General features: G+C 42.9%; 1 protein-coding gene across 1 annotated transcript in view; it reads left to right on the top strand.

The window, feature by feature from the left end:
- LNX2 (ligand of numb-protein X 2) overlaps window positions 1-12,416 on the top strand; it is an 89,661-nt gene that overhangs the window by 55,615 nt on the left and 21,630 nt on the right. Inside the window, exons 3-6 of the mRNA XM_027557527.1 lie at window positions 955-1,181; window positions 2,640-2,839; window positions 6,565-6,933; window positions 9,010-9,150. Of these exons, the coding sequence (XP_027413328.1) occupies window positions 955-1,181; window positions 2,640-2,839; window positions 6,565-6,933; window positions 9,010-9,150 (937 nt within the window). The remainder of the gene's footprint in view (window positions 1-954; window positions 1,182-2,639; window positions 2,840-6,564; window positions 6,934-9,009; window positions 9,151-12,416) is intronic.

Genomic DNA, 12,416 nt, shown 5'->3' on the forward strand with positions numbered 1-12,416 from the left:
GATGGGGTCTGTGGAATTATGTCAGGGTCTGGGGGTGTGTGCCTGGCCCTCTCCTTCACAGATGCCTGACTCCTCCTGCTCACTCCTCAGACGGCATTCATTATTCATCCTGTGTCTTGTCGAGGTGTCATGTGGAAAAGAGCTGGCACCTTGCAGCATTTCCAGCGTGTATAAGACTTTCTTTAAATGTTTAAACAAGCATGTATCTTGCCCCCTTTGTTTGCCTAAATAAGTCAAAACAAGCCAAGTAACAGTTCTTATTTCTTGGTACTTATGGAAGTTTCCCCAGAACTTAGAAATACCTTCTTTAAGTTTCATAGCGTACCTGTAATTCCTCTGTTGCAGCTTTGCTTTTACAAACCAGGAGGTATGTTTTCACCTGCTTCCGTGTCTGTCATAGTAGGTAGTCTGAGCCTTGGCTGAGCTTCCCGCAGCTGGTGAAGCTTCATGTGGATCTCTGCTCCTAGCGGGTGAGATGCAGTGTTAGCTGCAAGAGCAGAGAGGCCAGCAGTGCTCAGGGTCTGAGGCAGGGCACCGGTGGCATGTGGAGAAAGGTGCTCGTTCCTACTACTGCGGTTCAGCCATCTACCCTGTGAAAAGGGGGATTAACTGGAGCCTCAGGACAGCCCTCACAGGGCAGAGATTACTGTAGTGCTGTATACTGTGTATGTATTTCTGGTACTAATATATTCTAAACACAGCTTCTTACTGAAGTATTCTTTGAGATATACCAAACCCTTGTTTGTGCAGATGCCTTGTTTTAAATTTGCTGCATGGAGTGGTAAGAACTTAGTTTCTGTGTAAATTAAGATCAGAATTATGTACTGCTTGAGGGTACTTCTAGGTGCTTTTTGCATAGAAGCCTTTGCTGTTGTTTAGTTGGGGTACAAACTATTAGTCATTTTTTTTTTCCCTTTCACACCGGCTGGAAACCACCCGCTGTTGTCTTTCTAGATGTCCTGGAGCTTCTCATCGGAGAGCTGCCCTAGAGAAACGAAAAACTAGTAAGACTCAGATGGAGATCAAGAATGAAAATGGAACCACTGTCACAGACCTTCCAGCTGCTTTATCACCCGAAACAGACTGCTCAGGGCGGACCCTGACATCGGCATCCCTTCCCTCCTGGACGGAGGAGCCCGGCCTGGACAACCCCGCCTTTGAAGAGAGCCCAGCTGGGGACAGTACGTGCCGCCCCCGCCTCTGTTCTCCACCTTGTCTCAAATCAGGCGTTCCTTCCTTCCTTCCCACCTCTCCCCGCTGCCCTCCCACATGTGTTGTTTTCCTCTTTAAACAATTAACTTTGAGATATGGTTCACATACCACAGAAGTCACCCTTTTAGGGGTACAGTTCTAACAGCTTGCAGCTTGGAAGCAGGATGTGGAACTTAGCCCGAGAAAGGGGACCTTTCCACTCCCTCTTATATTCAGTCCAAGATTCACTGGTTGTTAAACTGCGTCTTATTGTGTTTGTGTTCAAACGTTTGCTTGTCACTTCTTAACTAAGAAAACAACAATAACAAGAGCAACAAAAATAATGACCCCAGTTAAGTGCCTCTTGTGTCAGGCTCCGTGCCAGACCCTCTCCATCCACTAACTGACCCAAAACCTGTGTCAGTGCCGTGAGGAGGTTGTATCAGGGAGAATCTGGAGAGACTGCTCGGTCAGCATGTGCGGCCAGAGAAGGACAGGGTGTGTCTCTGACGCCGAGGCCACTCCTCTGACTGCTGCGATGCTCTGGTGGTCCCCTCGACTCCCGCCCGCTAGGAAAGCCTATAGTCGTGGCTCCTGGGCATAGCTTGGTGGTTGGCCCTGGGTATTTACTTTTAAATACTTAAATTACTGTTAAATATACTTTTCTTGAAGAAGTTCATACAAATTCAGATTTTGCCTGCCACAGCCATAATCCCTTTTTAAGATGCTCCCTTTCTCAGGGCCTGTGTGACTTCCCTCTCACCCTGTGGTGACCACATACGAGAACTGTCTTTTCTTTATACTGCTGTGCACTGTTGACATTTGTTCCACCCTCCAGGGGCTTCCTTCATAGCTCAGTTGGTAAAGAATCTGCCTGCAATGCAGGATACCCCAGTTCAGTTCCTGGGTCAGGAAGATCTGCTGGAGAAGGGATAGGCTACCCACTCCAATATTCTTGGGCTTCCCTTGTGGCTTAGCTGGTAAAGAATCCACCTGCAATGCGGAAGACCTGGGTTCAATCCCTGGGTTGGGAAGATTCCCTGGAGAAGGGAAAGGCAACCCACTCCAGTATTCTGGCCTTGAGAATTCCATGGACTATACAGTCCATGGGGTCACAAAGAGTCAGACACAAGTGAGTGACTTTCACACGTACCACCCTCCAGACTGTCTCATCAGTTAGGATGAGGTGATGCTCTCTTAATACAACTTTCAGATCTCTGTGTCACCCCTCATGATCTGGTATGTAGCTGGTTGCAATAATTTACTGATCACCTTTAGGAGAAGAAATGTTCAGATAATCTTAGCACACAGATATTGTTTGTCATTCTGTTTTCTTATCCAGTGGTATTGCATAGCTGTTAATGTAATATGACTTCTTTGCCTGAAGATAATCAAGATATAAAATGTTTCTCTTTCCATCTATTTTTCTCTCACTTTTAACTCGGCAGCCACACCACAACCACTTAGCTTACCAGAAGGTGAAATCACCACCATCGAAATCCACCGGTCTAATCCTTTTATTCGGCTAGGAATTAGTATTGTGGGTGGCAACGAAACGCCACTGATTAACATTGTCATCCAGGAAGTCTACCGCGATGGGGTGATCGCCAAAGACGGACGCCTCCTTGCCGGGGACCAGATTCTTCAGGTACTCGTTTTAATTCCTCTGTCACCTTGGCGCTTTCTCGTTCTTACTCATGAGATTAGAACAACATTGTGGTACTGTGGGACCTGCGTTGTATGTAAGTGAGTTTTGCTATTTTTATATGCAAAGTGTGTCAGAATTTGTTTGCAATTTCTCCCCTTTCCCAAGAGCTGGCTCGGGACAGGTGGTGTTTTCTTAGCCTTAAGGCTAAGGAGAGAGGGAGGTGAGGCTTCTGTGTGGGATAAAGTTCCAGCCTGGTGCTGGCTGTCCACCTTCGTCCTTCCAGTTTTGCTTAGCCCTTCTCCCCTCTCCTTATGTGAGCCACTGACCATCTTCATTGCTCCATTCATCACTTGGCACATCAGGACAGTGCACTGTGTAAGTGGACTTGTCTTTTCTGTGTGACCGCAGCCACCCTGATGGAGTGGATGTGGCTCTAACATCCTGCCAGGCATAACCACCTCCTTTATTGAAGTAAACCTGGAACCTCTAGGAATTTCCTCACCCCTAGGTGTATGCTGCCCCTCAGGTATGTTATCCCCACTGTAACACTTGGACCCCAAACTCTTAGCACGGCTGATACAGACGGAACTTTCCAGCAGGGTTTTGTTTAGAAATACTAAGAAGAAATAGGGTACAGGAAGCGTCACAGTCCTGCTTATGTAAACTCAGCTTCTTGACTGTGCAGTGTTTACCAGTAAGCGCACGCTTCACTGCACAGCTGTGATTGCTCTCACCTTATGACATTAGTCTCTAGCAGTACAAGGCTGGCAAAACCTGTGGGTACCTCACCTGTACTCCCAGCCCCGAGGCTGGGTCCGCGGGCTGCCCCCACATCCTGACATGCGGGCGGTTCAGGAAAAGAAAAGAGCCCAGCTGCCCTTTTCTGCAGCTCATATATTGTCTTTTTTGGTCCCATTTTCTCCAACTGCCAGCCATTCTGTTAGTGTACATGGGTTTTTCTGTTTTCTTTTTTGCCAATAGTGATATACTAGCATTAGGTACTCTTTTTCTAAATTTTAAAGGTAAAAAATAAATACTTTGTTTTCATTTGCATTGTTTGAGTACAACTGAGGTTAAATAGTTTTTTAGGCTTTGTTAGCTAATATAGTTGGGCAGTAGACTTTTTACTCCTCTGTTTTAGAGAATTGTGTTAAGTAATATAACTGAATCCTTATAACTCAACATTACAGTTATCTGAAATTATTGACTATATTTTTTGAAAATTAACTCAAAGCTATATACATTTACACTATAGAAATTCCAAGGCACTGTTATTTATGGAGGCATAATACTAATAATTCTAGTAATAGTCATCTGAAATCCAGTTTAATGATTCAAACTGGTAACAAAATATGAACACATAACCTGATTAATGAATTCAAAAGGATCTCTGCTACTGTGGGCCCAGACTTCTGCTTGGCCTCTTGACTGTTTGTGCTGGAATCAGTAAGTAAAGCCACACCCCTCACCCACATGTGGAGTATTAATGGTCACTCAGAAGTGAAATGGCAACCCACTCCAGTACTCTTGCCTGGAAAATCCCATGGACGGAGGAGCCTGGTAGGCTGTAGTCCATGGGGTCGCAGAGTCGGACACAACTGAAGCGACTTAGCAGCAGCAGCAGCAGAAGTGAATACCGGGAAAGGAGGCTTCTTGGAATTTGTTACTATCTGGTTATCTCTATCTTTGTATGAGCTACATAAATAATACAGGGAGCCCAATTTGAAAATACCCGAGAGTTGTGAAGATGGTATATTTATAGAGCAAAGAGCTCCAAGCCTGTGCTTTTATTTTAGCAAACTATTTGCAGTAACAGGTGTGGCTTTGGTTTTCCCACATTAAACACACACCTTCTTCTGCTAAATAGGCTCTTTGACTAGGAGACCCATATACCTTCAGGGCCTTTTGTGATGCAGCCTTTTGAGCAGTTGGAAGAAAAAAAATACTGCCGGTATAAATTACATCAGTGTCACAATTAAAGATAATACAACTTTTAAGAGCATTATGAAGAATGAGTGTTCTCAGTTGGAGTTATCATCAATGATTGAGGCATGTTCAGTTTTAAAGGAAAATAACCACAGCTGTGTGTTGATTGAAAGTGAAGTGAAAGTGTGAGTCGCTCAGTTATGTCCGACTCTTTGTGATTCCATGGACTATAGCCCGCCTGGCTCCTCTGTCCATGGGGTTCTCCAGAAAGAATACTGGAATGGGTTGCCATTACCTTCTCCAGGGGATCTTCCCGACCCAGGGATCAAACCCGGGTCTCTTGTACTACAGGCAGAGTCTTTACTGTCTGAGCCACCAGGGAAGCCCCATGTGTTGATTACACTGGTACAAAGCACATTTAACCAAAATGGTCGAGTTTACTCTTCTGGCACTGCTTTTACAAAGCCTAGAAACAATAATTTATTTGGTCTCTTCTTTCTCTGCATTTTTCCAGCAACCACACATTCATGAGGGAAAACTTTTTTCTCTTGTGGGATATTCCACACCTACTGCTCATGGCTAGTTAAGAGGCTGTATGCTTTCGCATGGCTACGACTGGGTTTTGGCCAGAGTCATGTGATATCTGAATGCAAGAAAGACAAATATGAGCTGAGAGCTAGGTCGCTCTTAGCTGAATAGACAGAAAGAATGGTTTTTGATTCATGGATCCATGGCCGACTAGTCTTTTTAGACACTGCTTTAATTATGTACTTGATCCCGTGTTATAAAGTGTTCTTATTGAGGGCTTGGGTAGCTACCAAATGCACAAAAGGCTCAGATTTGAGAGAACAGCAAGTTTGTGTATGATACCTATGAATTTGAAGTTTTAAAGACATCAACAGGCCAAAATAAACAACATTTCAAGGTAATAGTGTTCAGAACTATCAACCCTAGATTAACAGGAAGTGGGGAGGCCTCGCTTCATGTAGATTAACATGAAAAAAATGTAAGGAGTTCAGGTGATCACACCTACCTCAGCCAGAGCCTTATCCCCCTCACTGTTGCATTGGGTTGGGAACAGCTCTCACTGTGAAAAATACAAGAGCTAATCTCCTCCCATTGGGTAAACAACTGGAGCTGAGTGTATTTTCTTAGTGATGTTACATGTCCAAGGATCAGTCACTGTACTTATTTCAGAGTTACAAAGTTTAATAAGTGTTCTGTGAGTACTAAATTATGCTTATGTTTGTTAGATACATTACACTTGTGAGCCAAAGAATTAGAGTGAAATTATGATTATCTGCTTTAAAGTAAAAGTCACTCATCTGAAATGAGATACATTTGGAATGCGTCAGTTTCCTTAAGTTTATTTTCTCTAACTTAAGTGGATTTCATTTGATCAAGCAAACTTGTAATCCAGTAGACCTTCCGTTTCTGTTCCACTAGAGCTAGTCTTTCATCACCCCTTGCCATACCTGATGTTGACTAGTTAGGCTCATCCTGACTCGGTGGAGTGGATAGTGGTAAACACATTTTACACATGAGACACTCAAACAAGCTCTGAAATCCACCACAGGTTATCCAGCTATCATTAAAGGCTGTGATCTGAACTACCAATCTCTATATACTGCTCTTCATTTTAAGTTAATTTTAGGAAGTCTGTCTTTTAGAATGTCTTTGTAAAGCGTTCTTTGTAAATAATGACTGTATATGTTTTTCACAAGGTTGGTCTCCTTTGGAAATGTTGCACATTTCCACAACTTGGCAAAATGAGAGTTGTCCTAATGCTTTCTTTCCAGGTCAACAACTACAACATCAGCAGTGTGTCACACAACTATGCCCGGGCCGTGCTGTCGCAGCCCTGCAGCACTCTGCAGCTCACCGTGCTTCGAGAGAGGCGCTTCGGAAGCCGTGCGCACGGCCACCCCGAGGGCGGCTCGCCCCGGGAGGAGGTCTTCCCAGTGGTGCTGCACAAGCGGGACTCTGCTGAGCAGCTAGGCATCAAACTCGTGCGCAGAACCGACGAACCGGGCGTCTTCATCCTTGACCTGTTGGAAGGCGGGCTGGCGGCCCAGGACGGCCGGCTGAGCAGCAACGACCGGGTGCTAGCTATCAATGGCCACGACCTGAAGCACGGGACGCCTGAGCTGGCTGCCCAGATCATCCAGGTGAGCCCTGCCCGTGCCCACTGAGCTTGCCTAGTCTCCCCTTGGAGTTCAGTGCGCGTTCTCACCAGCAGGTAACATCGATCGGTCTGGGGTGGTGCGACGTCGCCTCACCATCCAGCCGGGCCACCTAAATTCTTCCACACTGTCTAATCCACGCTAGTCCTGCCTCTTCCCAGCTGATCTGCACCCCCGTGACCTTCTAGGTGGGCTGTTTCTAAAGGCCCTTTGGTGTCAGGTGGCCGGTGGTGGTGTCCACACTTCACATGTGGACTTGTGGGAGCAGCAAGACCCCAGGGGCTGTAGTCACCGAGGGTGCGACTCACCTGGTGTCTCCACTCCCCTGCACTTCTCAGTCCATAAAAATAGGGGAAGGTAACTTACTCTTCAGAGTATCTCTATAGTGTCTTTTTTTTTTAAATATAATATTTTCTGGAAGTAGGTTGTCATTATTAGAGAAAAGAAATGTGTTTTCATTAACAGCATCAAAACAGATGAGTTAAAAACCAGAGACGATCTTTAGGTTCTAGGATGCCATGGCATCTAAGGGGGAGTGGGGAGATGGGGGGCTTCCCACAGCCTTACAGGAAGGTAAAGCAAAATGGGTTTTTTTAAGCAGGCACAACACATATTGCAGTGGAAACCAAGCGTCCGTTAATTGAATATCTGAAATTAAGGTAGGTTGATAGTCATGAAATATGTGTATGTACATAGAATTAAATAACAGTGAGGTTTTAAGACTAAGAGAAAGTTTCACTTCCTCTTTAACCTACTCCCTTTTTTTTTTTTTTTTTTTTTCACTTTTTGGTTAAATGTAGCCTTCAGGAAACATGGTCACAGCCATACTGCACTGACAGGAGGTTCAGGCATTGGTCTTGTTTCATAGACGTCAAGCTTAAAGAAATCGAATGCCTTGACATTCCCTCACATCAGAGGCAGCACTCAGGGCACCAGGGGCTATACCTGTGGGTCGCATCAGCTGCTGCCCTGCTAAGAACAGTTTATCTTGTGTGTGGGGGGGTAGTTAACCCAGTTTGGAAATTTGTTAAAGGAAATGAGTGAGTTGGATATGCTTTTTGAAGTGAGAAGTCAGTTCAGTAAGATAGCCAGGAAGAGAGCAATATAGATTGACTGTGTCTCAGGCAGTGTTCTAAATTTCTAACCAAAATGTGGAAAATATAGTTACACAGGTAGAAAACACACTTAAAGTTTTTCATCAGTAATACATTTATTTGGATTTTTATAATTTAAATAGTTACATCATAATTTGTGTTGTGATTTTTTTCCCCAAGGCATAGAAAACTCAAGTTGCTCAATTTAAGTTTCTTTTTGAGAAAAATGAATGGGTTAGATCCCTGGGTTGGCAAGATCCCCTGGAGAATTCCATGGGCAGAGGAGCCTGGCAGGCTACAGTTGGTGTGGTCACAAAGAGTCAGCCACAACTGAGCAACTTTCACTTCCAATCATCTTATTGAGGATTGTAAAAATAACATAGATTCTGTGTCTAAAGTGGAAATAAAATACCGAAGATAAAATATTGAAAATATGTTAAAATTGACTTTGCACGAAACACTGCAAGCAATGTCAACATTGTTTGGAGAACATCCTTACAAACTCCTGAGTGTATATGTCCACAGAGTTCTGAATTCGCAGCTTTGTGTCTGCAGTATGTTGTGAACATCCTAACTATGAAAGTAAGTGTAGAACTATGTCCTGATCTTCACCAGCTGATTGACTCAGTCATCTCCTGTTGACAGACTTGCATGTTTTGTTTTCATTTTAAAAGAGAGTTACCCTTCAAGAAGTCCTGGGGAGGAAGAACACCTCCTTGGGGAGGTGGACTGCTCTGCCTGGGTTGTTGGGGAGGGGGTTCTGGGGGGGGTCTGTCCAAGAGCTGTGTGTGTATTTTTGCGGCAGACACCTTGAACCACAAGCTCACAAGACCAGCTCCCTTCCTCCTGCCACCAGGCACTTGCAGCCACCCCAGGCAAGGCGCTGGTGTAGTGATGGGAAGTACCTGTGCTCTGCGAAATGAGAAACATTGGTAATGACTGGTGGCTGTGTCTGTATTTCCTCCAGGCCAGCGGGGAGAGGGTGAGTTTAACAATTGCCAGACCAGGGAAACCCCAGCCTGGAAGCACCGTCCGAGAGGCAGGAACTCAGAGCAGCAGCCAGCACCACACACAGACGCTGCCTTACAATAGACCCAGCTCGCATAAGGTGAGGCGCCTGCTCATGGTTCTGAATTCATCCACCCTCCAAGGATAAGTCATTACAAGCTGGTGAGACTTTAATGAGGGCTGTGCACTCCTGGAGAAGGTGCACAGAAGTGTTTGTGCAGTGTGTGCATCCTGCCACTTTGGAGAGTGCCTGTCTCAGCCCCTCAGTCAGTAGTTTCTTGGTGGGGAAGGCCTCCTGCCAGGTGATTAATGAGAAGTAATTGTCCAGAAAAATCTTTGGTTTGTTTAGTTCTGTTTGAAAGTGGGACTTAACTTGCTCATTTAAATGTAAAGTTTACATAATTGAAAAGGCATAATGAAGACAATGATTGACAGCCTGTACTTAGCAACTATAGGTAGCTTGCCTAAAACAGAATTAGACATGTGTGCAACTATAGGTAGCTTGCCTAAAACAGAATTAGACATGTGAATATTAAACACATAACTCATAAATTTTGACAGCTACATGTATAGCATATAATTTTATCTTCTAGAATAGGAAGACTACCCTAAATCTTTTTAAAATTCCTGTATGTTTTATCCCTGCTTCTTCAGTATTTCACTGGTTTTGTAACATATTCCAAGGTCTTTTACTTGTGCTGAGAATTTTGATACTGTCTCACTTAAGTTGCAGAAATTTAAAGAGGGTTTGTAGTTCCTTCTTGCTAAATGAGCTTCCACAGTCAATCTCTTTAAGTAAAATTAAATTTCTTTATTAAACAAAAACATCTGTTGGTCTGCTTAAAACCACAGGAAGTTCCCTGTGTGTTCAAATGACTTCTTAGTGTAAGGAGAGTATTTGAGAGAATACTTACCTTCGGAATGTCACAGGGACCCTGAGAAAAGCACCCCTTAACAGCAGAAGTATTTTTGGCCTGTCAGGTGTATCCTGGTTTCCTAGCTTAAGTACAGACTTGTCACTGGTTTCTGGTTTAGTTAATACTTGTAAGAAATTGTACCCACAGGCTCGTTCTCATTTCTGAACTGAAATTGAAGTATATGAAGGAAACCTGTAATTTCGCCTCCATGGTGATGACCATGAAAAAGGACTTACTGTTTTTAATAGGAATTTCAAATAGTTGTTTCATACGGCTGGTCCTTGCTTTATGCATATAATGTATATTCCTAAAAAATCATAAGACAAAAATAGATTACTGAATCTGTTTTTGAATTTTATATCATTGAATTTTACGGTAATTTGAGATATGAGTGTATGTACATAATTTTAAGACATGTAAAAAACTGTACCTGGTCGTTCCAACATTCGTATAGAAAACTCTGCTTCTTTTATTTGGGGCAAATATTTTTTTTCCTTAACTCTCTTGCTAAATCTTGTTGTCTTTAATGTTATATGACAACTGACTGACGCATTTGAAAAGACCCTGATGCTGAGAAAAACTGAAGGCGAGAGGAGAAGGGGATGACAGAGGATGAGATGGTTGGATGGCATCACCAACTCAATGGACAAGAGTTTGAGTAAATTCCAGGAGTTGGTGATGGACAGGGAGGCCTGGAGTGCTGTGGTCTGTGGGGTCGCAGAGTCAGACATGACTGAGCAACTGAACTGAACTTACATGACAACATTTTAAATGGAATAAGTTTAGCATTACTGTGTACTCTGCAAATCTGATTGGTTAGAACAACCATATGAAGTATACTTTTAAGTGTTAGCTATTTACTACTAAAATACTGCATTTGTTATATAAAATCCTGATTTGGAAAAAGGGTCTCCTAGGGAAAACAAACACAAATTCACCCAAAGAAAACCCGTTCAGATGATTATAATCATTGTAAAAATCACAGCATACATGAGCCTGCTACTAGGCCTCTAGCTGCTTAGATAAACATTTGTATGATTTAGAACTTTAACTGAAGTATACTGAGTATAATCTTTAAAGTTTGGTTTGGTTCCATTCCCAAGGAGAAATTGTATATCTGAGCCCTCTAGACAACTAAAACAACTAATTGATTAAATACCTGAAAGCCAAAATTGCTAGTAAATATACTCAAGACTACTGAATTTACAGGAGTTGTCTTAACAAAGTGGGTTTTGTCCATTTTTGAAGGATACTAAGATAGATTTCATACCTTTAAACAGGCTTAAGACATTTCCAAGTTTTCTGTTAGGTCATAACATTTTCTAGGAGTGCTAGCCAGTTCTTGCAAGTAGCTCCCTTAAATAAAATTTCAAGAGTTATATGTGTTCTAGGATCAGAGAAAGGGAGATGGGCCTGCAGTTTCAGGGGCTGGATTAACAGATAGGTACATGTCAGTGCTTTCAAATCATGTCAATAAAGGAGTGCTACAGTTCTGTAACCATAAACTCATATTTCTATTGTTGATATTGTTAATAATGTTAATTCTTACCTGCATTTTCTCATAGTTGCTAAATGTTGGAAACCTTCTTATGTTAGCTTTCCCTGTGGGATAGTAGTAGTGTGGTGTGGTGTGGGCACACACAAACATATGTATACGGAGTGCGTCATATTATGTGCACATGTTCAAATATTTGCATCTGCTCAAATCCCTGTGCAGAGACTTAAAGAGCTGTATGATTTGGGACAAGTTACAAGAGCTGAGCTGTTTCCTCATCTATAAAAGTGGGGTGGGGGGGCAATAGTACACTTACTTTGAAGACCACAGTGAAGATTAAATTAAATAATGTATATAGCGCTTCCCTGGTGGCTCAGTGGTAAAGAATCCGCCTGCTAATGCAGGAGAGACGGGTTTGATCCCTGATCTGAGAAGATCCCATGTGCCACTAAGCCCATGCACCACAACTGTTGAGCCTGTGCTCTAGGGCCTGTGCCCTGCAACAAGAGAAACCACCACAATGAGAAGCTCCTGCACCATAATGAAGAGTAGCCTCCACTTGCCACAACTAAAGAAAAGCCTGTGTAGCAATGAAGACCCAGCACAGCCAAAAACAAGTAAACTTAAACAATAATGCATAAAATCCATGAGCTTTGCACACAGTAAGTCTTCAATATTGTTTTAATATTCCTGTTATATATATGTACCTTGATTTTATTGAATTCTATTTTCAAAAGAAAATTGGTTATCAAGAGTATCTCAGTAATAAGTAACAGTAACAGATGTCAATAAAAATAGCTTTTCCTTGAGAATATAGTTCGTTGGGGATTTATTTCCCTGTCATTAACTTCAAAAATTCAATTATTTTATATCCTTTTAGTTTTTCATAAAAGGTTTGAAGGTATATTTGCATCTGCTTCATGACTGAGTGCTCTGATAACCTTTGTTAGTCAG

This window comes from Bos indicus x Bos taurus, chromosome 12 (genome assembly GCF_003369695.1).
Source record: "Bos indicus x Bos taurus breed Angus x Brahman F1 hybrid chromosome 12, Bos_hybrid_MaternalHap_v2.0, whole genome shotgun sequence".
NCBI lineage: Eukaryota > Metazoa > Chordata > Mammalia > Artiodactyla > Bovidae > Bos > Bos indicus x Bos taurus.